A 26,025-nucleotide genomic window follows, 5' to 3' on the forward strand; every position below is an offset into this window, starting at 1 on the left:
TTTCAGAGTCCTATAAGGAAAAGACTTCTAGTCCAAAGAGGAAAAATCGACCTTCTTCTACTATAAAAAGCTTGAATACTCTCGCAAATGAAGGTACGCAAAAAACACCTACTCTAGCACTCTAGAGTTGAGAACAATACTAACTTGATCGTCGGAGGGTATTTGGTCGACACCACACCGGTGCCCACGGCGAGATCACTTTCTTTTTCTTTGCAAGTTGCTAGTTGCGACGAGCGTAGACTGTGCAGCTCACTGGTGATTTCACGGTATCATCACTTAATAACACAATATGTTTAATAAATTTTTAAATCAAAATCGAATCACGGATGGGCCATATAATTGTAGAATCTAGATGAATCATATGCATAATATTTTATTATGTGCTGATAGAAGCTAGAGATGGACAGGTCAAAGGAAACTAGGACCGTATTGGCGGACCACTCAGGTGGGAACGGGGGGCAGTGGCATACAGCTATTAGCTATATAATAATTTGTGGAAGATCTCCGGCCATACCGAACCAGGATTTAACATCTGATTCACGTGGGTCCCTTCAAATATATATTGGTATGTACGGAAAAGAAAGAAGGAACACGTGGAACTCTCCCGAGCCTGGCTGGGCCCTTTTCATGCCACATTGCTATCTCCTATATAGACTGTGTTTCATAGTGGTGGAGTTAGTGAGATTGTGTGCCTCTGTGGTCATCCTACTGTCACTATCAAACCCAGCTGGAGTTTTGACACTTGTCGATCATCTGGTGGTCCATTTCTAGACTTTTCCCTTATTAGAAGGCCCCCGAACCCTAACCTCACTCAGGCCCATCTATATATACACACACATTTGTCCATGTATATTGTGCCATAACTTGCTAAATGAATGATTGAATTACATCACTTAGTCATGATTCATTAATGAAATTTAGTAAAATACAATATAATTATCGTTTGCCACATGTTGAAGTTATGTTAAAGTGTGTGGACAAATATGTTTGATCCTAAATGATTTGCTTAAGCAGTAACCTGAGAATTGGTCACAAGCGTGCGTGAATGTATGCCCACAATTTTTTTTATTTAAAAAAAAAGAATTTTTCCCTTCACATCTACAATATTTTTATATTATTTTTTATTTAATATATTAAATTTACTAACTACTAAATTTATTACAATAAATTTATTGATGTTTAATCAATATAAGATTACATAATATCACGCTTATCAATTTTATGTGGCACATAGTTTACAATTTATTGAATTGACAAATTATGAGTGATGAATCATCATTTTCATATGGTTGTCAATGACATAACTAATTGTGAAATAAACTATAAACTAGACTTTTGCATTCTTTATTAGAGTTGATTCTTAAGTTTGGGTGATAATTGATAAATGGTTAAAGTATTAAATCAAGTCATTAAAAGATAGTTGTCCAACGATTGAGATTTTTGGACTTTAAAGTTTAAATTTCAAGGCTAAGTTTTTCAATTATTAATTGTGTTAATTATTAAAAGAGAAAAAATAGTGGGTTAATCCCACACTGAAAAATAAATGTGAGTTAAAGAGGTTTAAAACCTGTGCTGTGTATCCAAGAGTTAAACCTTTTTGGATATATACCATTGTAAATTTCTTTAAGACATTCTCCCCTCTCACCGTGTGTGTGTGTTATAAATACTTAGTATTCTTAAAAGAAAAAATAATAGGTTAATCCCACATTGAAAAATAAGTGTGAGTTAAAAATGTTTAAAGCCCGTGCTGTGTATCCAAGAATTAGGCCTATTTGGATATACACCACTGTAAGTTTCTTTAAGACTTTCTCCCCTCTTCTGGTGTGTGTATTATAAATATTTAGTATTCTAAAAAAAGAAAATTATTAAAAGAACGTTATTTTTTAAGGACATTACATAACTTAAAATCTTATCATTTACTGTGTTTTTTTTTTTTTTTTTCTTTCCATACGCGGCTTCCAGTCACACATGTATACTGAATATGGTGAAAGCTTTTATTTTTTGGATAAAGTAAATATGGTAAAAGCTATTCCTAAAGATATTAAATAAACTCTACTCGTATTAAGGAACAATTATGTTATTGGAATAACTTGTTGAGTTATCACTTCATCAAAAAAAAAAACTTGTTGAGTTATCAAGTTATAAGCAGTAAATAATAATTTCCACATGGACCCACGACTAACATAGAAATGGAAATTTAAGCCAACCAGGTAGTACCCACCCCATTCTCAAAAAACAAAAAAAGGTAGTACCCACCCTACATAACATTGTTAATGATATTATCTATTAACTTGAAATTCATGGAACACTAGCTATTGTATCTACCCGCCATGTGAAACAATCCCAAACAATTGCTAGATCATTTGATATGATGTATGTCTCTTTTCATTTATGCCTAGCTACTATATGGCAAAACCTAGACACCAGATTCCTATGATGTGGTCATATAAAATAAAAGTTTCCATGACTATAATAACGGAAAAAATTAGTTTTTGTCCCTTTCAAAAAAACAATCCAGCATTTTGTTTTCTTTTTCAAATTAATTAGAGAAATGCCCATCTTTTAAAACTCGATTTTCTCAAAATCGAGTTAAACCCTATAGTGACGTTTTTAAGGTTAAGGACCTATAGTGGCGTTGTGTAATCCGATTTTCATGAAGTCGAGTTATAGGTAAAAAAAAGAAAAAAAATTGCATGTAACTCGACTTCATGGAGATCGGATTACAAAACGCCACTATAGGGCTCCAGAAATTTTTTTTTTTTTTTTTTTAATTTTTATAACTCGATTTTGAGAAAATCAAGTTTCAAAAGAGGGGCATTTTCCTAATTAGTTTAGGAAAGGGGGCAAAATGCTAGATTTTTTTTTTTTGAAAGTGGTATTTGCCCATTTTCTCCTTATAATAACTGGTATATTGTGAGTATCCTAGATATTTTGAGATTTTTAAGGTGTGTTTGAATTTTATTTAACAGAACTCATGCACTCATCCGTTTCTTCCCTTCTTTAAATTACTTCTTTAAAAAAGAAAAAGAAAAGGCTAAGGTTCAGTCTACTAATCTATTCTCTTAGCTTTTTCTTCAATTTTCAAATTAGTTATTGAGGTATAATTTTTATATATTTAGTCATTCACATTATCAAATGAATCAATCTAGTCATTTTCCCCAAATCTAATAGCAAATGAAGTTGTTTAAACTTTAATGTATATTATATATATATATATATATATATATGTTTGTGTGTGTATATATATATATTTAGAATAATACTCATTCAATAACAAGATCTACTAAATGGCGCATCTTGTGAATGTTTTTGTTAATTTTTTAACCAACAAAGAAAAAAGAATGTTTAAATAATGCTGTTGGCTAATAAATTTGGGCAAATGACCAAATTGATTCATCTTTCAAGAAGTAAGAGACTAAACTGATAAAAATTACTCAAAATTTATTGACTTAATTGACAGTTGAAGCTAAACTCAAAGGAGTAGATTGAATTTTAGTAATTAAAAAAAAAAAAAAAAAAACCCTGGTATATACCGTTTCAATTGTCGACTGTTAATAATAACGCACAAAAAAAAAAAAAAAAACTTCGTTGTTTCGCAAAAAAAGAAAAAGAAATACTAATAATAATAAGTCTTGGTTGTCTTCCTACTATTCTCTTATCTGCGAAGTTACGACAAATTCAAAGTCAATATTCAATATATATTTTTTTTCAAATGTCAATATTCAATAGATTTTGCCAGTTGTTTCTCGGTAATGAATTAAAGAGGTCGGTGTGTCTTTTTTTAAGTACCTGTCCCTACTACCATATAAAAAGGTTGATTACTTACAATTTATATCGATTAACTGCTAGAAATGTCGATCTTTGAAGCCAAAATTTCTCCCTATTTGATTTGATTTGATTTGCATTTATTTAATTTGATTTTTTAATTTTTAATGAGGACATAATAATTAAACCCCATATCAAGCCTACACCAAACAAACATTGGGAAAATTATAAATGAGTATGCTAGACCTAGATAGATGCAACTTATATTTTTGCAAGCGATGCAATGAGATCACTAAGGAGTTCTCATATATATATATATATATATATATATATATATATATGAGAACTCCTTAGCTATCTCATTCCATCTCTACCAACTCCGTAGCTTTATTACATCCTTTTTATATAGGGAGTTGGTAGAGATGGAATGATTATAAAAAAAAAAAAAAGTCGGTAATTTTTTTGTTTTTTGGTAAAAAGTTTATTTGGAAGAGAAGTGCTATGTTCACGATATTTTTACAACAAATCATAAGTGATTAGTTGTTATTTGTTCAAATTTGAACTTAACACCAAGATTATTTTTTTACCCCAACAATAACAAACAATAACAACCTGCCACTTAAGATTTGTTGTAAAAATATTATGGACATATCTTTTTTTTTTCTAAAATAATTTATTAATGTATGTTGTAAATGTACGCATTAATAAAACCCTATATACACACACGAGACTAGGGAGTTGCTAGAGATGGAATAACCCTACAGTTGAGTTGTCCTGCTAAACTAACAATAAATATGCTTGATATTATTAAAGAAAAACAATAAGTATGCTTGTACAATGCATAGATTAAGTAACAATATGCCTCTTATAAAAAGAAAAGAAAAGAGAAGAGAGAGTAAAATATGGCCATCTTATAATGTATATATAGATTAATGATAAATTATATATAAATTAAAAAAATTTACTAATTAATATCTTGAAATTGAATAATAAATAAATAAATTATATCTTAAATTAGGACAAAATGGGCTTCTGTCCTTTTCAGCCAAATTAATTAGCCTTTTGCCATTCTTCCTAAACTAAATAGGGAAATACCCCTCTTTTGAAACTCATCTTTCTCAAAATCGAGTTAAAAAAAAAAAAAATTCTGGACCCCTATAGTGACGTTTTTAAGGACCTATATTGACGTTTTAAGAACCTATAGTGACGTTTTGTAACTTGATATCTATGAAATCGAGTTATAGGCAATAAAATTGCTTAACTCGATTTTGAAAAAGTCGAGTTTCAAAAAAGGGGCATTTCCTTATTTAGTTTGGGAAGAAGGGCAAAAGGTTAATTAATTTGGCTGAAAAGGGCAAAAGCCCATTTTGTCCCTTAAATTATGTGATAGAAACACATATTGTAATACCATGTTTTTATGAAAACAAAAAATTATGGTACAAGATTAAACTAATTTAAGTAGGAAATAAATCATAAATCTTCTCTTAATATAAGTTATAGAATTTTAATTAGAAAAGTATTTTAAATTTTTTGAAACTTTGATTCTAAAATTTCTCCTAAAGTAAATTATATCAATAATTAGTGAAATATATGCTGAAAACACATTATACGATATGTACAATTTACATTGAGCTACTTGGCCACAACTACGTTGTGTAGAATGTAATTTTTATTATAAAGGATATTATAATGATATATATCATATATGTTCATATTTTTCATTTATGCACATCTCCTTCCTACAATATAGTAAGCGAAAAATAAAATCCCATTTCCTATGGTCCAGCTTTTCTCAAAAAAAAAAAAAAAGAAAAAAAAAACTTTTAGTATATATCCTAGAAAACATGACTATGGTCCAAAACACTTGTGTTGTGAGTCTAATTTAATCTAATTTGTACAAATTTATTTTATTCATCCAAATAAATTAGATTCTCGAAGAAAAAAAGTTTGGATTAGGAGTTATATAGATAAGATTATATGGAGTTTGTATTTATCTTTATTTATTTTAGATGTCCTTTTATAAATTTAGGTTTTTTTTTTTTCCTTTTAAAATTTTTTTATGGGGTATAAATTTTGATAGACAAAAAACGTATTGATCTCTTGTGATAAATTAATTGATTAATTAGCCAAGTTTATTAATTAATCAAATTAACATGCAAATCACGTGGTAGCACAAATAAATCACCAATTAAACTAAGTATGCAGTGAAAAATAAATTGACACAGTGATTTGTTTACGAATATGGAAAACCTACACGACAAAAAATCCATCAGGTGATTTTAAGGTTACCACTCTCAAGAATCCACTATTATCAAAACAAGCGGTTAGAAGTAAAGGAATCCTAGTACCTTATACTAACCTACAGTTGAACCCTTACCGCAATACCCAATTGGACTTGTTCTGTAGTGACAATCTCTCCTTTCAATGCACGGCTCCTAGTACGTGACTAACCAATTGCGCGGATTCCAGTACGCGACTTCAATTACCAATTAGAGAAGGTTGTTGGCTGCAAAATTCTTCAGATCATGAAGTTGCTTGGTCACAAAACCCTATGATATACAAACACAACAGCTTCTTCAAGAACTAGGGCAAATTTAGGTTTTCGGTCACACTTCTTCACTCTTGTGAAATTTTCTTTTGTGCAATTGTGCGTAACCTTTTATAGCCCTTAAAATAACCCTTATATATATTTAGTGTTGTGGGAAAAGAAAGCCCAAACATATAATCACGGATTGGATGAAAAACAAACTAGAAAATTTGAGTTTCATAAACCTCAACAGATACCCTATCTGTCGAGCTGCTGTCGAGCCATGGCTGGAACAGCTCTTCAGGGCTTGATAGATACTAACTGTCGAGTTTTAATGAAAAATACTTTCTGACTTGGTTCTTAAACAGACTTGCATCGTTTTAACACTTGAACTTGAAATCTTATTTCCTGAAGTATTACACATCCTAGATCTATCCAATTACAAGTAAAGTGTATTTTGTCAAAGGATTAGTCAATTACATAAAAATAGTGACATATGTTCTTATCTTTGAATCACATATGTCCTAACAAATTTTGATGTTGACAATGATAAATTACAAAGGAATCGGCTTGTGCTCATGTGCGGTTGAGGTCTTGGTTCAAATAAATAAATTTGGTTTGGGATTATTTTAATTAATAGATTATAAAGAGTAAGTATTTATCTTTATCTATTTTAAATGTCTACCTTTTAATTAATGAATAAAGAATAGACACCAATTATCAAAGTACAAATGGTTAGCTAGTCTAAATAGACGTTACTAGAATTCAGCAAAAAAAAAAAAGAAAAAAAAGAAAAGAAAAGAAAAAAAAAGACGTTACTAGAGTTTCTAAACCCCTTCGAAGCAGTTTTATTTATCAAATTTAGAGGTTTCGGTTCCTCGAAGCAACTTATAAAAATTGGGCCCATACAACTTGTGGCTGAGTGCTGAATGAATCTAAAAGACATTCTTGGGTATCCCGTCAAATAACAGAAGTCCACATATTATACAAGTTGGTTCGTACGGATAAATGTGTTCATTAAGCACAGCATCACAGGACAGTTAATTTGTATAATTCTAGAGCAGAGCAGTGAATTGGAATTGAGAAATATGGCTACTAAATCTTGAACTGTCTAACTGGATTCTTGATTAAGTTGACACCTTATATGCGTTGAATGTATGTACATAAAACAATCCCATAGTATTCTAGATGAGGATGAGGATGAGGCTTCAACATACCATACTTGTAGATCATATAATGGTGACATCTGTCTCATTCTCATTTTCTGTCCTTTTATGGATTCCACCCTATATAAGAAGTGAACCTCCTCGTCCATCTCTCTGTGACTAAAAAACACTAAAAACTTGTAAGCTCCATATTCATTACTTTGTTACAAAGGAGAACGAGAGCTAAGTCAGAGAGAGAGAGAGAGAGAGAGATGGGTGCAAGTTTTGTCTATGTGTTTATCTTTCTCCTTACTCTACTCTTATATGTTTTTCTAAGAAAGAACAAGAAAGAATCCCAACAAATAGCTAAGCTTCCACCAGGTTCAATGGGTTGGCCATACATAGGAGAGACTCTTCAACTTTACTCTCAAGACCCAAATGTTTTCTTTGCAGAGAAACAGAAAAGGTACTTCTTTGTTTTTATTCATATTGAATCTTAATTTATATATATATATATATATATATTTTAAACGTAAAATGATTTTGAACACGTGGTAATGAATGATACATATGACACGGGTGTTTTAATTTTTTTTTTTTTTTTTTCAGGTATGGTGAAATTTTCAAGACTCATTTTCTTGGGTGTCCATGTGTCATGCTGGCGAGCCCTGAGGCAGCTCGGTTTGTGTTAGTCACAGAAGCCCATTTGTTCAAACCAACATACCCCAAAAGCAAAGAGCGTTTAATTGGACCTTCTGCCATTTTTTTCCACCAAGGGAAGTACCATACTCGTCTAAGAAGGCTTGTCCAGGGATCTCTGTCCCTTGATGCAATCAAAAACTTGATGGGGGGTCTTGGAGCCATAGCTGCTTCTACCTTTGACTCATGGGCAGGCGGCCATGTCGTTAACACTTACCAAGAAATGAAAAAGGTAAGTCCGCTGGCTCAATGTTGTTTGTTTATACAAATGATTCAATCAAAACCTTTTATGGTGTACTGTTGCATTCGTGCACATTTGACTTAGGCATTTGTGGTACTACTAAAGTAGGTATTATTTGATGCCTCAGTTAAGCATTATAGAGTTACGTAAGCGTCCAGAACTCTTAAAACATTATACTAAGATAATTACAGAGAGAAATTCCTTAGAAGTGACCTTAAATGGTTACGAAACTTGAACTCAATATCTTGTGGATCACATGAGTTGGAAGTTATACGGGATTTCTAAAAAGTTTAGTTTATACTTGGTACTATTGTTGAATACTCATTAATTGGTCCATCCTTGAACCCTTGCAGCTTTCTTTTGACGTTGGTATACTTATAATTTTTGGCAATTTGGAGGCTCGCTATAGAGAGGAGTTGAAGAAGAATTACTTAATAGTAGACAAAGGCTACAATTCCTTTCCAAATAACATCCCAGGCACTCGATACAAAATGGCACTACAGGTAAGCAATCTAGTAAATTAAAATTAAATTATATAGTAGAACTATTTGGTAGACCAAGAACACTTCCAACTGACTATATATGTTCTATTTTTCTATGTTTTTGTTGGATTCTCTGTAGGCAAGAGAGAGGCTCACTAAGATTATCAGTGATATAATTTCTGAGAGGAAGGAAAAGAAATTAATTGAAAAGGATCTTTTGGGTTGTCTATTGAACTCCAAAGACGAAAATGGACAGATCCTTATGGTAGATCAAATCATGGACAACATTATTGGAGTGTTATTTGCAGCTCGAGACACCACAGCTAGTGCCATGACATGGATTGTCAAGTATCTCCATGATAACCCGAAACTTCTAGAGGCTGTAAAGGTATGATACCGATAGGCAACTATTTGTGATCCCAAATGGTGTAGAACAAGCTATTATTTCTCGCCCCCACTTGTCGTCTTTTTTTAGTTTTGAGTTTGACATTGGTGACTCCGTGGTCCTATGGATGATTTATGAAATGCTCTCCTTGCAGGCTGAACAGAATGCAATTCGTAGACAAAATGATGAAGCTAACCAACCATTGAGTTGGAGTCAAATAAGGAACATGCCTCTAAGTTCAAAGGTATGCAGTGTCATATACAGCTCATCATGTTTCACTTGCTTTCAAAAGTATGGGCATAAACTCTAAAAAAAGGGAAAAAGAAAAGAAAAGAAAAGTGAACGCAAGACGTTATGAATCTCACAAGACCTTAGAACCACTAAGATAACCTCTTATGGATCAATATTTTTCTCTTACAGTATTAATATATGTCATTTATAAACAAATTTGCAAAGAAATAAGATTAAGAAATTAATGGAAAAATATCCTCTTGCACTTGATTAAATCAACAATTTTACATTAATATTCATAATTGATGTGGAAATATTAACATTTTAAAAATGGCTACTTTTTAATACATGAAAGTGGAGGTGAGAAAACGAGTATAAGACTTTTATTGTCATTTAGAAAATGTGAACTCAAAAAAGAAAAAGAAAAAAGTATGAGGCTACAAGTAGTCCTAGCAATCGTGTGCCATTCAAGTGGGCCAGATATTTTGTAGCTAAAATGAGAATGAGAAGTTCAATGGCAAGACATTGAAGGAGATGCATCGTGCATTTTTAAAATCTACTATAAAGTAAAGACTAAGAAATAAAATTTAAAAAAAAAAAAAATTCCAATATGCATCCTCACATATAGAAATCTATAAAATACATGTTCTTTGTAGAAATCAATTTTGATCTTATTAATTGCAATAAGGCATGTTATTTTGTTGCATGAGTGATTGGCTAACAGTAGGGAACTATGATGTTACTCAGGTAGTATTGGAGAGCTTGAGAATGGCAAGCATCATATCTTTCACCTTTAGAGAAGCAGTGGCTGACGTGGAATATAAGGGTAAGAGGAATACTAGAGCTTTTTATGAAACTAAAAAACAAAATAAAAGAATAGGATCCTTTAGCAAAATGAAATGCCGACATGCAATAATAATCTACTATATTCGATATATGCATTCTCCTTCTCATAATATATGAATTTTATAGCTGTGTGAGACATAAACATTGTGAAAAGGAAGATGCGTATATTTAATGTACAAGAAACCTCCTATTTCAGATGGAGTGGTTAATTTGGGACTTCATTGGAGAGAATGACTAACAAAAGAATTTATGACAGGTTACTTAATTCCAAAAGGTTGGAAAGTGATGCCTTTGTTTAGAAACTTTCATCACAATCCAGAGTTTTTCCCTGATCCTCAAAAATTTGATCCTTCGAGATTTGAGGTATGAGTTAACATTGTTTCAAGGCTAAAGCTAGTTAAATTCCAGTTTTTAGGGTTAAGATATTTCTATGTTTCTACACAGATTAGTTATTTATTTATTTTCCTCCCTTTTTTTGTTTATTGTTTTTCTAGGTTGCCCCAAAACCCAATACATTTATGCCGTTTGGCAATGGAGTGCATGCCTGTCCAGGAAATGAGCTTGCAAAGATGGAAATGTTGATCGTGATCCACCATTTAGTTACCAAGTTCAGGTATTGTACAAAAGGAAATATACCTAAATTACAAGAATAAATTATGAAATAACAACCAAGCAAAATAGGCTTATATGATTTCCTCCAATATGAAAATAATGATCCTGTCAGGTGCAGCAACGCAAACTTGTAACCTATGTAGGGGCATTACTGGTGGAACCTTGGATTCTAAAAAAATATTAATAAAAAAAAAAACCGTGTTAAAATTTTAAATTCTCAAAAAAGAAAAAGAAAAAGAAAAAAAAAAAGAAAAAGCATAACACTTTAAAGTATGAACAATCATAATTTTTTCCCGTAATCCACTTGTTTGACAAGAGCCATGCTAAGAGAAATTATTTGGAGCACTTGGAAGCTTCCTATGATCCATATTTATGTAAGAAAAATGTGTAATACACAGAATATACTAAATAATTTCACCGTATAATTAATTCGGAAAGAGGCTGCTTTTTATTTGACAAGGGCATTTTTGTTGAATATTTGCAGGTGGGAAGTGGTGGGAACAGAAAGTGGGATTCAGTATAGTCCATTCCCAGTGCCTATGCAAGGACTCCCAGCCAGATTTTGGAAGGAATCTAGCAACTAACAAGCAGCATGGTTTAATTAGAAATTGGCAAATGTTTTTGAAGAAGATGTCATCCCTTTCCAAATCCATCTTCTTTCATTTTTAGTATTGTATAATTTTGCTAGGCATTTTTCATTTTGTACTCTTTTTTAGCCTATTCCCCTTTCTCAATCGGGGTTGTCAATTAAATGCTTCCTTTCTAACTTTTTATCATGTTTCTCCCAAAAAAAAAAAAAAAAAAAACTTTTTATCATGAGCTCATTGCCATTAATTAAAGAAATTTTGCTCTCACTTCTCTTTCTCTCTCCCCCCCCCCCCCCTTCATATTTTTGGAACAGTATGGGTTTTGTACTAAATTCAATTGTACCGAATTTTATATTATATTCCTTCATGTTCACTATCAAAAATAGATCCAATATTCCAATATTCTAATTATATTTATGTAAAATTGAGAGAAGTGCTCACAGGTTTTGTCAAGTGGTGCATAGTTGTCTTTTTTTTTTTCTTAATTACTAATTTCGTACTTCAACTATTGAATATAGATCAATTTGGTTTAATAATTCAATTTAGCCACTAGAATTTTAAAATGAAGTCAATTTCATCTTTAAATATTCTACCCATATAATTCACAAAATTACTGTACGGACAACGGAGCACACGAGGTAATGTTACTAAGGAAAGTGTATAAATTCAAAACTAAACCAATTTCAACTATTAATTTTGTTAAAATTTAAACTGAAAGTTAAAGGATAACCAACAGTTGAGAGACTAAAATGAACTTTGAACTTTGCCTAATATTGGAGGGCCTAGTTATCAATTTAACATTTTAATTGATTCTGTTTAATACTAAAAAAAAATCCCACCTTTTTTTCTTCATGATTATTATAGGCTTCTATATTTTGACTCTAATTAATTTTTAAATAAGATGTTACTGGAAAAAGTATTTTTGGTCATGGACCCTACCAAGATGTATTTTTCGTTAACTACCAAGAAGTATATTTGGTTGGTTGGGAAGTATTATTAAGAAATGAAACACACACACACACACTGAGTTTGTTAATTACAATTAAGCATTACATGGACCCTACCAGGATGTGGCTACTGGAGCTTGATGGCCATAAAATCTGATTTGATTTTCTTTCTCCAGATTATGATATTGTTATCTGTGTGAGGCAATCCCACAGGTCATTACGAAGAGAGGATAGCTATTTTGTCCTGAGCAAGACAGAGGACACCCAAAATTTAAGTAAAATAAAAATAAAATTATAAAAAATTTCACACCCTCTCACATTGAGCTACCACATGACCAATGTAAGAGATAATGTGAAATTTTCAGTGGGTTTTTTAGTTTCTGAAGACATTTTGTTTTGTTTTTCCTTTTAAACTTATGAGCTCACTTATGAGTTTCACTTTCCCTCATGATTTCCTTCTTAGTTCTTACAACTATTTAACCACATGAATGAATTTAATTATCCTTTAAAATGATAACAATGACTTTGTTGTATTACTGAACACAATTATGTGATTAAGTTTAATTCAGGAATTTAAAGTACAATACTTTAGTTTTGTTCCATAAAACACTTTTTTTTTACAACTTGTTAAGATGTCAAATTGTGAAACCTTATTTTCATATATCTCATTACTAACATCAATATCATATATACGAATCAACCTAAAGTTGTGAAAGTGATTGTATATTATTTTTAATATAATGCCAAGTTGCCAACCAAATCCTAATAAACCACTGGCCTGGTGAGTTATGTCTGATAGATGACATGACATTGAGTCGTTGATCAGCACATTAAGCCAATTCCCAATTATTTGGCAATCCAATTCCATCTTTAACAAGAAATAGGAGTATATATTGTTCTAAATACAATGTAGCCCATATATTTACAGTGTATTTGTTTTGATGAGTGAAGTGAATGAACCATCTTCACCAAATTCTCTTGTTAGTGTTATATGAATCCAACTTCAGAATAAAAGCATCATCTCTAACTTCACCATTTATCCATTTAAAAATCCTCAACCATAGCTCAAATTATGGGCTAGCACTATTAAGCACCCTATTCAAAAGCAACAAGACTCTATACAAAATTTCCTACTTTTTGACAAGTTGAGCTTATCCTAGAATATGCCAGATGCATTCCTTCACTTTGTCTATTTCTAAATTCTAACAGAGAACTCTGCTTTATCAGATCATCTTCAAAAATAAATCACAGGCAATGACCTCTAATAATCATAGGTTTGCATATCATTGAAATTATGATACATATCTGTCTTGATCTGTAGACAAATTTTTTACTATATCTCAAACATATCAATATTTTCACTCAGGCACCACTGCAACCTTAGTCTAATCAAATAAGCTCCCTATTTGTTTAAAATTAGATAGTTTACTCATAAAGAATGTATGACATAGAAGCTCCACATACCTATCCTACAGAACTCACTCTAGTCAGGAAAATTCTGTTGTTTTTTCCAGTGAACAGGAACAAGGATGTCAACCACCCCAAGTTTTCCCAATAATTATAGGCATCCAAGTCATGTATAACCGTACAAACCTACTTATATTATAGATAGAGCCATGGCTAAAATAAGCTAGAAGCCACATCTGCATCAATTTAACCTTAAAGTGAATATATTACATAATGCATAGTAGCAAATGAATAAACCTTTAATAGTATTAATCAAATGGCAAATGAGCAGCAATTGAAGACAGTATGGTTTACACTAAGAAAAAATGTTTCTTAAGTAATCGATCGTATCTGCGTCCAGTTGAAGTTCCCCATTATTATTCTACAGGCACAAGCACTTGAATCATAACCAGATAAGTTAAAGCATATTAAGATGCAGGAGATGTGTATTTACGAATGGCTGCAGTAATCCTTTCTTTGTCTCTGGTTGGGAATGCTTCCAGGAGGACCCCATCTTTATAGAAATGGAAGAGGGGCACTGACTGCATGAGTACATGTCCATTTTAATCTCAGTGAATCATGAAGTAGGGAAAGAATATAAGTTGATCAGGGTATCCCATGAACAGAATATATCAAATTGCACTTGGATTCATTCTAGCCTAAAGTTAAAGCTAAAGTAGCATTAATCAAAAAAGGCAAAAAATATTCAGGATTCTTTGACTACTTTATGTAAAATACTTTCACTCTCTCTCATTCCTCAGTTTGCCTTGCAACGACATTCTTTTATACACCTGAATCAGGGTTCTGGTATAGTTTCGACTGAATCTCATCTTAGAAAATACGATTGGAGAGTAAGCTCATTAAAAGATTAAATGAAAGCTAAAAGTATGAACCGACTTGAAGCTTATGTTCCTACTGACTATAAATCAAATTGAGCCCACATGCAGAAAATCTTAGCATAATATATCTATCGTCCCAAATTAGTACTATCTGCATTACTTCCTGCAAATTCACTGAAATTTAAATAAGATTGGACTGAAAATTTATTATCAGATAAAATTACCTTGATTCTAAGTCGATCCGCAACCTCAGATTGCTCATCATACTCATCAATTACCTGCAGTAGATAGCATTGCAACTTCTTATTCTGAGTTGATTAAGGATATAATAGACATGCTTAATTTGATGAGACAATGTAAAGATCATTACATCAATATTTCCCTCTTCTTTTAAAGGGTTGTCTGGTGAGGCTGGGGGGGAACTAGAGAAGGTGTTTTACATTTCATTACCCTTTCCATATTTATTAATTATTCTATGCAAACCATACATGTTCAAGTGTTCAACTAGTATAATACTCACATTGTGCTTTAAGAAGATTACTGGAGCATCTTGATCGCCAGATCCCCTGCATAATTTTCCAAATCCTTGCTCTATGTACTTGCAACTTCCACAAGAAGGGCGATAAAAATCTACCACAACTAAAGAATCTGTTTCTTTAGCCTTTTCAAGAACTCTGGATAGTTCCTCGTCGGTCTTAAATTCTCTAACACATTCAGCAGGACAGAGATCATCATCTTCATCTGACAGTTCTCCCTGATTCACCTCAGCCACTCTGATTCTTTCAGCTCGGAATGTGTCCAAAGTTTTACTAGTAGATGGGATTTTAGCCCTAATGAGACACAATCTAACCTTACTTCTATCATGAAGAAAGCTGGGAACTATACAGGGAAATCTAGAATCAAGGTGTCCATTAGGATTTTTTCCAAAACCAAAATATGCCTTGCAATAACGAATACTCTGCCTTTGCATGACAACATAGAGCAAACCTCCAAAACAACAATCTATATGCCACTTAAACTGATGGTTTTCCAAGATAAATTTTTGGCATAGGTCAGTTAATGCTTAATATCATAGATCTTCGATCTAATCCTTATTTTCATTTAAACCCATCGCCTGCATAATATAAAGTGATAAGCATCAAAGTAAGAAACAAATTTCATAAACATCATAGCATTTTCCTAGTTACAAAAAATACAGGATTTGTATAATAAGACAGGATTTTGGACTTTGGACTAGTCTAGAATACTGATAACTGAATATTCAATGCATTTGGAAAGTCTTCATCAACGGAGCAAAAAAATACTATTAAAACAATCCGATCAATAAATATCCTATTGACTCTCACAGACACCAAAGGTGAACCACCAGATCTCACAACATCCACTTAGAATAAAAAATTGGCACAAGAAAACATCTGTAGATTGTTTCTTTTTCCTAGCATAGCATATGATGCCAGAATATTCAAGCAGCAGCCACTTGCTGCTGTTGATGCTGCCCCCACCAAAAAGATCGTATAAATGAAAACATATACAGATTATTAATTTTGGTGGAAACCCTGCATATTTTTATACCAAAAAAAAAAATTATAAAAGTGACTAAATTTTACACTGATCATCAACCTTCCACAATCTATCTCTTATTTTTTTGGAGCTAAGAATTAACCGTAAATAAAATATATGACACTAATTAATAAGCACAAACTGACGAAAATATATCTTTATACCAAATAGAAGAAGGAAAAACATTTTTTCTTGAACCACATAATTGCTCACTCCAGACGCTTTTGTTCTTATGAGATCTCGTCCTATTATTATTATTATTTTTTTTCTTCTGGGGTTTCATTATGCTTATATAATTCTAGGACCGTTCTTTGTCAGACCAACAGTGAGTTAATGACCTTTCCAATGAAGCAGTGTTCAACGTAAATCAATTTGTGAAACAGTTAATGCTCACTTATTTTATTATTGTAACTCACAAACAACTAAACAAATACCCAGTAGATTGAAAACAACAAGAAACCAAAAAAAAACAAAACCATAATCATTCTCAATTCTAAGAATGTCTTAATGTCTGGCCAACGATACATACATTCACTTTCAACAACAAGCGGTCCACAAAGAAGCAAGAAATAGTAGCTAATCAGATATACTATAAATCTGTCAGACAAACTCAGAAGATTTTAACTTTAAATGTATAATCAGAACTGAGAAATTCTAAATGGTTTTTTTTGTGAACAGAATATAAGGAACTCGTAGAGAGATTTGGTGCTTACCTCCGCGCGAGTTTTTAGGATAGCACCTGAAGAATTAGCTTCGAATGAGAACAAGGCACGTTACTACCATATCCACTTTGTATCTCTTGACTCATAACCTATATCCTTAACGCAAAAAGTCAAAGAATAAATAAATAAATATATATATATATATATATATATATTTTGACCTTTTATTTTAAAATTATTTAGCCAAACATACTCCTTTTATTCCAAAGTATGTATTAAAATTCCATATTTTTGGAACTCTTGATTTTAAAGTAGAACTCGGAATTGCTATGTGTAGCAAAACTCGATACGAGTAATGTCAAGTTTTAAAATAAGAGTATTTTGTTAGATACTCTGAAAATAACTGTTTTACTACATACTTAAAAAAAAAAAAAAAGGTATTTAGCCATTTTTTTCCAATGATTATATAGGTATTAACCATTAGTCACATGACCATTTTAAAATGTGGCTTGATAATAAGAGTTTTTATATTACTTTACTTAGTTAGCGGTTTGAGTGATAGTTTTATTAAGAGTGCGTTTGGGAAGCGCGTTTTGCTTCCCAGACGCACGTTTACGTTTCAGAAATTTTTTTTTTTTTTTTTTTGGTCAAGCCGTAACTTTTTGACTTTTTTTGTTGTGAACAGTGCTTTTATGCACTGTTTATGGGTCCCACAAAATACATTTTTTAGCAATTTTTTCATTAAAAATGGGTCCCACGATACTATTCACATATTTAAAAATTATTTTGCTACAGTGTTTTTCAGTTTTCAATTTCAGTTTTCAGTTTTCAGCTGTATTCAAACGGACCCTAAAGCTTCGGTGACACATATAGTTTATTAACGTGAGGTCAATAAATTATAAATCCACGTTAGAGGCCCCTTTTCATTTAAAAAAAAAAAGATTAGTCACGAGCTCTAAAGCTTTGGGCTAGATAAACATATATCCTGGACCCAGGGCGAGATACACTGTTGTTAAGTGAATCCAGATTGACCCAAGAAGACAACGTGCAGAACATTGTACAAATACAATCATGCTATGGGCTTGGCACACCGAAAAAATCATTATGCCCATCACCCATTTGATATACGACCCAATCTGACCAAAAGCAAACAAAAACTTATCGGTCCGATCCAAGACCATATCCGTTACGACAAAACTACGAATCGGCCGCTCCATCCTTCTTTGTTGACAGAAAAAACATTGTATTTTTCAGTTCACAAAAATTGGTGATTACGTGAGATTCTTTAGAACTATCACATATAGTAAGGATATTAAGAAATCATTAATTACTTAATATCCTTACTTAACATCTTAAGTAATCACAAATTACTTCTCAAACCTAGTGACAGTACTAGTTCCTTAAAAGGGTGAATTTGGGTTAATCCACTCACTCTCTTTAGGATTAAGATTTTTCAGAACACTGGTGATATTTGAAAAGAAAAATGATGGTTGTGCTTTATTAGTCAAGACAGCTATACATTTTAATTTAATTGGAAGAAAATGTAATATACTACATGTTTTGCCTTGCATGTCACTTATGTGTTATTTCTGAGTTAGTAACAACTTTAAGTTCTTTAGAAGATTAGATGTTCTTGAAAAAGAAAAAAAAAAAAAGAAGATTGTGCTTTATTAGTTAATTCAATTTCTTTTTAAAAAAAAAAATTATATGATTCAATTTAATAGGAAAGCCTGATGCATTTTCAATTTTATCCATTAACAAATCATCTACTAAGATATTAAAAGATAACAAACTCATTATCTCTTACATGACACTTATAGGGTTTGGTTCCAATACTCATGCGTATTGAATTAGTTTATTTTTATTAAATTTATTAGGTAGTTCAGGAGTACTGATCTCTTTAATCTCATGAGAAGTGAGTTCTATGTGTGAGACTCATCATGCGACCCACCTCTAATGCGAGAAGAGAGGACAAGACAACGTGGTAGCACACAATTGGGTAGGAAAAAAAATGTGCATTGGGCTTTTGCTTTTGGCACACGAAAGAGTAGCCAGAGCATCTACTGTACAACACGTTATCTAATCCGCTAAAGGAAAATACCAGAAAATGGAAAACGTCGTTAGATTGGGATGCGGGCTCTGTGTCCCCATTTATCATTAATTTCGTCAGCTCATCCAACTCCTTCTTCTCTCTCTCTCTCACAGTCTCAACCCCCATCGCATCAAATATTAAATGTTAAAACCACCCTAGTACTAGTTACACACACAAACCCAACATTTTCCAGCGAAGAAGAAGAAGAAGAGCTTAGCAATTTTCTAAGTTGTTGTAATAATAAGCTATGTCTACCAATCAAGAGCTAAAGTCCGATGCTTTGATGGAACTGATGAAACAACACCTGGCTTCTGATGCCGGTAAACAACTCACTAAGAAAATCAACCTCGTTTATCAGATCAACATCGCTCCTAAGGTACCCACCACTTTTCTCTCTCCCACCCAATTCCTTTTTCTACTTTTATTGTAAACCCCAATTTCGTTCTTATTTAAATTCATTTTGTTTTTGTTTTTTTTTGGGTCAATTGTAGAAAATTGGATTCAATGAGGTTGTTTATACCGTTGATCTGAAGAAAGGAGAGGTCACCAAAGGTTTGGGATTCTGATTTCGGATTTTTTTGGATTCGTTTTTTGTTGTTCCTAATTGATTGATATTGATTGTATTGCAAACATGAATTGTTCAATTTTGTGAAATGGTAATTGCTCTAGACAATAAGAGAGACTAGAATTGCTGAATTTCTATGAGACATTTGAATATAACTGCTTAAGTGCTAGAGTTTAGATTTCCTATTTTAATTCAAACATGTGGCCTTGGAAATTGTAATTTTTTTTTTTTTTTGGAATGACGTGGAACTGTGAATTAGGTAATGCAGGGGAACTCCTTGTTGGGATTGATAAGGAGCCAAAGGGCATTGATCAATAAACCAATAAGAAACATGGTTGTATTTTATTGCTTAATAAGCCATATGGTTGAATTTAATTGAAAATATGAAGTACGGTATCTAAGGAACTATATCTGTACCTAAGTTAGCCCTCATAACATATAATTGGATGAATTGGGCATAGGAGTTCAATGCTGTAATCACTAACTGTTGGTGTCATTTTTTTGGTTTATATTTGCTCTAGAAACTTATTTTTTGTAGAATGGTAATTGATCTGCTATTCCGGTTAAATGTCCATTCATTCTTTGAAGTCTATTGAATTATAGGGCCATATGAAGGAGGAAAGCCAGATGCCACGTTTTCCTTCAAGGATGACGATTTTGTTAAGGTTGCCTTGGGGAAGATGAATCCTCAAATTGCTTTCATGAGGTGTGGCCTTGCACTGTGTTTTAAGTGTTTGTTTGGTCGATAGCTTATTTTCATTGGTTTTATTTTGCCTAAAAATAAGCTGGGCAAAAGTACTGCTCTGCATTCTCAGATGAAAATCGGCTAAACCAAACATGCAGTAATTCTGTTTGCTACATTTTTGTTGCCATTTGTCTATATTTACGTTGTTTTTTGATATGTAATGAATGCAGGGGTGCAATGAAAATCAAGGGTAGTCTGAGTGCAGCGCAGAAATTCACTCCTGACATTTTCCCCAAGCCTTCGAAGATGTGAGCAGATATGCACGAGAGTTATTGCATTACTGTTTCTATCTCTACTAAATGGTAGAGCTTTAGACTTATCATTTCACCTCTGAATTAGGGAACAAGAAATCAATATGAAATCTTTTATTAATATCTGTCTTTAATATATGCACAATCTTTCTTATGTTATATGATCTTGAAAATTGAAATATAAAGAATCTTTCTTATGTTATATGAGGATTATGGATCTGGAAAATTGAAATATAAAGTTGGATGATGCCATCCATTTTGGATGTACTTGTTTCATTGATTGAATCCATGTGTGCTGTAGATTTGTTGTCTTTGATGCCTAATCTTCAATACGGATCTGTAAAGTTCCAATCTTTGCACCTTAAAGTAACTTATTGTAGAATTGATAGTTTTGTCAAGTCAAACATTGGATTAGATTTCTGCATGACGTGGTTGCTAGTTATGATATGTTTTCTGCAGACTTTGTGTTCGTGTGCACTATCTTCATGAACAAAGTGTATTGTTCTTTCTAAAGTCTTTTTGATGTTTTCACTTTAAGAGGTTGTCAACACCACAAACTTTTTTCTCATACTGTGGGGCTGCAATTTCTACCCAGGCTAGAGTACAGGTTTCACCGACTTTAACTAGCATGTATTGGTGTTAACCACACACCAGACTTTTGAAATAGTTGGCTAGCCTACTACGCTGTTGGCATCCAGTGTGTGTTACCCATTGAAATCAGAGTGGACTACAAAGATTGTTGGGTAGGAGGCTTCAAATTTCTTGCCTACAACACAACTTAAAAAGTTAAAACCATGTAGCCTATCTTAGAGATGAACTTTTTCTTACTGTTCCATGAATCTCCAAAGCCTTTCTTTTGGAGATACTGACTCCACTGTCTTTGCTCTTCATCTCGCTCTTCTTATTCCTGAATAATTAACCCTGCCTCTGAAATGAATAAATCTGGCTAATTTTCAATGTCAAGATTCTTTCTTTTGCATTTAAAAGAATGTTGAGCATAGTTGTTCATCAACTAACCATCTCATCTCTAGGACCTTTGATATTGCTGAAATTATTACTACTTTGGCATCGAATTGCAGTTTCTGACAAGTAATTGATGATCAAGATGACTATATGAGCGGGACAAAAAATGAAATAGATGCAGCGAGCACAGGAAATGAAATAAACCTAGGAATCAAAACTTAGAATTGCTTAGAATCATCATTAAGTAAGAGAGAACAAATCTAGGAATCAACACTTCGGGTTGTCTAGAATAAGCACTAAGTTATTGAAGGAAAAACTTTAAAAATAAATGCTATTACTCTAGCAAACTGTGAACATTCTCCATTCAAGTACAATCAACTGCTTATATTAGATTATCGACTTAACCCTAATTTGAATGACTTAGGAAAGCTCAATTTTTGAATTATTAAAATATCCTTGATTCAAGGAAATTAAGTAAAATACTAATTAACGAATTGTATCTAAAATAAAAACCCGTCAAGGTGTAATCTAATGGTTGGAGGCTTGAAATGAGTTGTAGACCCAAACATCCGAGGTTCAATCCCCACTAGGAGCTCCCATGGATTACTTGATACACGATTTTAGCGGGTGGGGTTGTGTATCTATGGTTTAGTCTCCAGTAGTGGATTTAAAGGGCTCTACCTTGGTGAAGTTCCACATCATTAAAAAAAATATATATCTAAAATAAAATATGATTAATTGCACTTTTTACCCTTTAACTATTAGGTCAATCCACCCTCACAGTTGACGATTTCGACGAGCTGGTTAATCCTTGTCATTTGTACAAGTGTTGCCTTGGACCCGAGCCTTCTGCGTATGTTTTAAAGAAAATCGCCCAGGAAGAGAAGAGTAGGTTTTTAATTCTTCGTCCTTTCTTATTTTTCCTTATAGAATTTCACCCTACTAACCTTCTTTCTGTAGAAATGGCCACTAGGTATAGCAAAGACAAGTATGCCCGTGTCAAGAACTTGAAGAGTGAACCCCTATCTCACATTACCCCCGGATCAAAGAGATGCAAGCTAGACGAAGGGAAGGACAAGACTCCTGCCCCTTTGTTGCTTTTTGGTACTTCGTCTTCTCCCACACCTTCTCTTGAGATGATGACCTTCAGTCCTCTGACCACACGCTTTAAAGGGAAGGCCAAGGTTGGCAAGAATGTTTAGGACGACCCTACTACTGCCCTTGGACGAGCTCATAATGTCATCACTAACGACGAGCTTAAGGGTCTCTCGTCCATCCCTTCTCAAGAACTGGTTAGCCGCCATATTCACAAACTAGTGCAGGTATTTTACTCAACGTTTCTTCATTACTTGTTAAGTAGTTACACCTATTGAAAATTACTAACCTTTCTTTCATTTTTTTTTTTCCAGGTTCTTAGTGAGTCCCTTTGTTTAACGACGGACTACTTGAGCAGCGAGGAGAAGGTATTATTGGCCAACTCCAAGGTTGATTTTGTTAAGGCCGAAAGCTCAAAGTTGAGGAAGGATCTAATCGAAGCTATGGACCAATCAACCAAGGCTAAGGAGAAGGTGAAAGAACTGAAGGAAGCACTGAAGGTTGAGAAAAAGCTCGTCATTCAGAAAGACGAGGAAGTTTAAGTTGCCCTCCTGAGAATAGATGAGGAACATGAGAAGGTGATTGCCAGGTTCCTGGAGTCTGATCACTTCTCTGACATACAGTTTGAGCAGTACTTTAAGGGCTTCGAGCTTTTTCGTTGGTGGATGATGAAGCGCCATAGTCATGTCGCTGATTTTGCAAATCTGGACTTTAAAGCTATTGATACTGAAATCCTTGCTGACGAGGCTAATGAGAAGGAAGGTGAGACCATTGCTGAAGCTATCGATGTTGTTGAAGGAGAGTGTGCTGCTATAGGAGGAGCCACTGACGAGGCTCAGACAAAGGCAGGCCGTGTTGAGGAGATCATCAGTGCTCCTTGAAGTAAAAATTTAAGTTTTTTTTTTTGGTTCCATTTTATAGACAATGGATGTCTCCTATTTTAAGGCTTTTAGAAACAATGGGTGCCTCCTGTTTTGAGGCTTTTATTTTAGAAACAACGTATTTATCTTGTTTTAAACTTTGAAGTTCTTCTACTTATGATTCATGCTTGCTCTTTTATTACCCTGCTTAAGAACTTAACTCATCATTTGAGTTTTCACCATGCTCTGTGATTTTAGCTCATCGCCATAGTCACTACCACGTTCATGATTTTCACTCTTTTTTGTGATTTTAACTCACCTTGTGAGTTTTTACCACGTCTTTGACTTTCAACTCATCATTTTGAGTTTTTACCGCATGTTGTGATTTTAACTCATCTTGTGAGTTTCTACCACATTTATGATTTTAACTCGTCATTTAAGTTTTTACCATATTTTGTGATTTTGACTCTTTTTTTGAGTTTTTACAACACTTATGATTTTCACTCGTCATTTGAGCTTTTACCATTTGCGTTCTTATCACATTTGTGATTTGAACTTGTTGCTATATTTTAGATACTTCCTTTTCGTCATTGAACTTAGCTTTGACACTCTGTCAACCTTTGAAAAAAGGGATGGCTGAACAAGCCTTATTATTTCATGCATTCCTCATTTACGAGGGAATTACAAAGAAACAAAAACTGAAGATAGCTTTATCAAAATACTTGAAGGAAAAGAAATACTTAGAAAAAACAATTAAATCTCGCTTATTTGATATGTCGTCAGGCGAGGTGAGCTTAAAAACAGAGCTTATTAAACCAAGCAATAGCTTTTACTAATAGTACTTCTTGAGATGTTCCACGTTCCAAGGACGAGGAAGTGGATTGCCTTCCAAATCCTTCAAATAATAGCTTCCTCGTCCGGAGTAACGGACGACCTTGTATGGGCCTTCCTAAGTAGGCCCCAACTTTCCTTGCGTTGGATCCCTAGTAGCTTGTGAGACTTTCCATAGCACCATGTCGTTGGGATTCAACCTTCTGAGCTTTACCCTCTGATTATGGTACTTTTGCTTTTTCTGCTGGTATCGAGCCATTCTCAAGGCTGTCTCGTCTTTGACTTTAGCCAAACAATCCAAGCTAAGCCTCGGTTCATCATTGTTTGTACCTTCGTCGTAATGAGATTGCCTAAGACTGGAGACTCCTTCCTTGGCTAGGATAACTGCTTCAGTGCCTAAGGCCAACTTGAATGGAGTTTCTCCTGTTGGTGTTCGCGACGTTATCTTGTAAGCCCATAATACTCCAGACAACTCTTCAGGCCATGCACCCTTTGCCCTCTCAAGTCGTGCTTTGATAAGTTTAAGCAAAGTACGATTTGTTACTTCTGTTTATCCATTAGCTTGTGGGTGTCCGGGTGACAAGTAGTGATTTTGTATCCCTAGTTCTGCGCAAAACTCCTTGAATTTTCGACTATCAAACTATCGACCATTGTTGATACCCATTTTTGCGACACACTTTATACAAGCCCCACTTCATTGTGGGCTCAATTCATGTATTATATTTTATTTTATTATTTTAAGCATGACCCAAGCCCATATGACTTATGGGGGAAATTAAGGAAGTGTGGTTTGGAGGGTATGGGTCAGTTCTTTTCGGACCTTTTGCATGAGCCCAACCCATGCGTGCCACCAAGTTGGCAAGGGACATTGGTAGCACCTCAGGCTCATGGAGGAGGTCTTGTACCCAAAATTTCCACCTCAAAAGAGCTTTCATGCTCTGGGTGACTGTGCCCTTAATTTTCAGCCTAACTTCATTTTCCACACCAAAACACAGTTGACTTTAAGAAAAAGACTGAATAGCCTAGCCCATTCAACCACCCAAATGTAGTTTTCCAATACCTGCAAAGACCAGAGACAGTAGCCATGAAGAGGAAACAACTTTGTTTCCAAAATCATGCTAAAAGCATGTCAAACTCTTCCCTAAACAAAAGCAACCCAAGCCAAAACACGAAATTAGTATCATGAGGGATAAAAGCCACTTCCATTACTCAAAAACCAATTATTAGCAACACCCCAAACTTTATATAAAACTCTCTCATCAGTTCAAAACAAAACTAACCATGTTCTACACACATACCTAAAACTTCAGAGCAAAAGCCCATTCAGCTAGTCAACATTCTCACAATTTTGAATCTTAGGAGTAGAAGTATGGATATAAGGGAACCTTCCCTCTCTTCCTCACAACCTTTCTCAATTTCCTCTTCTCAGTGATTGTGGGCCGAAATTTCAGACTTGTTGAACCACGTTTTCTCCATAGAGCTGAAACTTGAGAGCCAAAACTCACTGAACCAGGAAACATTCTCACAATTCTGAACCTTAGGGGTGGAAATATGGGTATAGGGGAACCTTCCCTCTCTTCCTCACAACCTTTCTCAATTTCCTCTTCTCGATGACTGTGGGTCGAAGTTTCAGACCTGTTATGTTTTTA

At 33.5% G+C, this 26,025-nt stretch overlaps 3 protein-coding genes across 4 annotated transcripts; 2 read left to right on the forward strand and 1 right to left on the reverse strand.

Moving 5' to 3' along the window:
• The first annotated feature begins 7,603 nt into the window (after positions 1-7,603).
• LOC115977863 (abscisic acid 8'-hydroxylase CYP707A1-like) lies at positions 7,604-11,680 on the forward strand. The gene is made up of 9 exons (XM_031099888.1): positions 7,604-7,903; positions 8,047-8,368; positions 8,731-8,880; positions 8,999-9,247; positions 9,399-9,488; positions 10,223-10,301; positions 10,578-10,684; positions 10,816-10,934; positions 11,418-11,680. Exons 1-9 carry the CDS (start codon positions 7,710-7,712, stop codon positions 11,515-11,517), a joined length of 1,410 nt encoding a protein of 469 aa, XP_030955748.1. The 5' UTR covers positions 7,604-7,709; the 3' UTR covers positions 11,518-11,680.
• Positions 11,681-14,084: 2,404 nt separating this feature from the next.
• LOC115974179 (thioredoxin-like 4, chloroplastic) lies at positions 14,085-17,120 on the reverse strand. Of its 2 annotated transcripts, none has more exons than XM_031094413.1 (4): positions 17,026-17,120; positions 15,273-15,866; positions 14,977-15,030; positions 14,085-14,455 (listed from the first exon to the last, which is right to left on the reverse strand). In XM_031094413.1, exons 2-4 carry the CDS (start codon positions 15,720-15,722, stop codon positions 14,342-14,344), a joined length of 618 nt encoding a protein of 205 aa, XP_030950273.1. In that variant the 5' UTR covers positions 15,723-15,866; positions 17,026-17,120; the 3' UTR covers positions 14,085-14,341. The 2 variants fall into 2 exon arrangements, with proteins under 2 accessions (XP_030950273.1, XP_030950274.1); XM_031094414.1 differs by lacking the exon at positions 17,026-17,120 and adding an exon at positions 16,842-16,997.
• A 1,947-nt stretch (positions 17,121-19,067) lies between these two features.
• On the forward strand, positions 19,068-20,903 carry LOC115974180 (SCP2 sterol-binding domain-containing protein 1). Its single transcript, XM_031094416.1, has 4 exons — positions 19,068-19,442; positions 19,558-19,618; positions 20,235-20,337; positions 20,547-20,903. Exons 1-4 carry the CDS (start codon positions 19,314-19,316, stop codon positions 20,626-20,628), a joined length of 375 nt encoding a protein of 124 aa, XP_030950276.1. The 5' UTR covers positions 19,068-19,313; the 3' UTR covers positions 20,629-20,903.
• The last annotated feature ends 5,122 nt before the right edge of the window (positions 20,904-26,025 follow it).

This window comes from Quercus lobata, chromosome 2 (assembly GCF_001633185.2).
Source record: "Quercus lobata isolate SW786 chromosome 2, ValleyOak3.0 Primary Assembly, whole genome shotgun sequence".
Classification (NCBI taxonomy): Eukaryota; Viridiplantae; Streptophyta; class Magnoliopsida; order Fagales; family Fagaceae; genus Quercus; species Quercus lobata.

Excerpts from the sequence above, each read along its gene's own strand:
- LOC115974180 (XM_031094416.1), top strand. The coding sequence starts at position 19,314 with ATGTCTACCAATCAAGAGCTAAAGTCCGATGCTTTGATGGAACTGATG. Across the intron at positions 19,443-19,557 it reads AGATCAACATCGCTCCTAAG|AAAATTGGATTCAATGAGGT; the intron begins GTACCCACCACT and ends GGTCAATTGTAG. Across the intron at positions 19,619-20,234 it reads GAAAGGAGAGGTCACCAAAG|GGCCATATGAAGGAGGAAAG; the intron begins GTTTGGGATTCT and ends ATTGAATTATAG.
- LOC115974179 (XM_031094413.1), bottom strand. The coding sequence starts at position 15,722 with ATGCAAAGGCAGAGTATTCGTTATTGCAAGGCATATTTTGGTTTTGGA. Across the intron at positions 15,031-15,272 it reads TAATCTTCTTAAAGCACAAT|GTAATTGATGAGTATGATGA; the intron begins GTGAGTATTATA and ends TATCTACTGCAG. Across the intron at positions 14,456-14,976 it reads CGGATCGACTTAGAATCAAG|TCAGTGCCCCTCTTCCATTT; the intron begins GTAATTTTATCT and ends GTACTCATGCAG.
- LOC115977863 (XM_031099888.1), top strand. The coding sequence starts at position 7,710 with ATGGGTGCAAGTTTTGTCTATGTGTTTATCTTTCTCCTTACTCTACTC. Across the intron at positions 9,489-10,222 it reads ACATGCCTCTAAGTTCAAAG|GTAGTATTGGAGAGCTTGAG; the intron begins GTATGCAGTGTC and ends GATGTTACTCAG. Across the intron at positions 10,935-11,417 it reads CATTTAGTTACCAAGTTCAG|GTGGGAAGTGGTGGGAACAG; the intron begins GTATTGTACAAA and ends GAATATTTGCAG.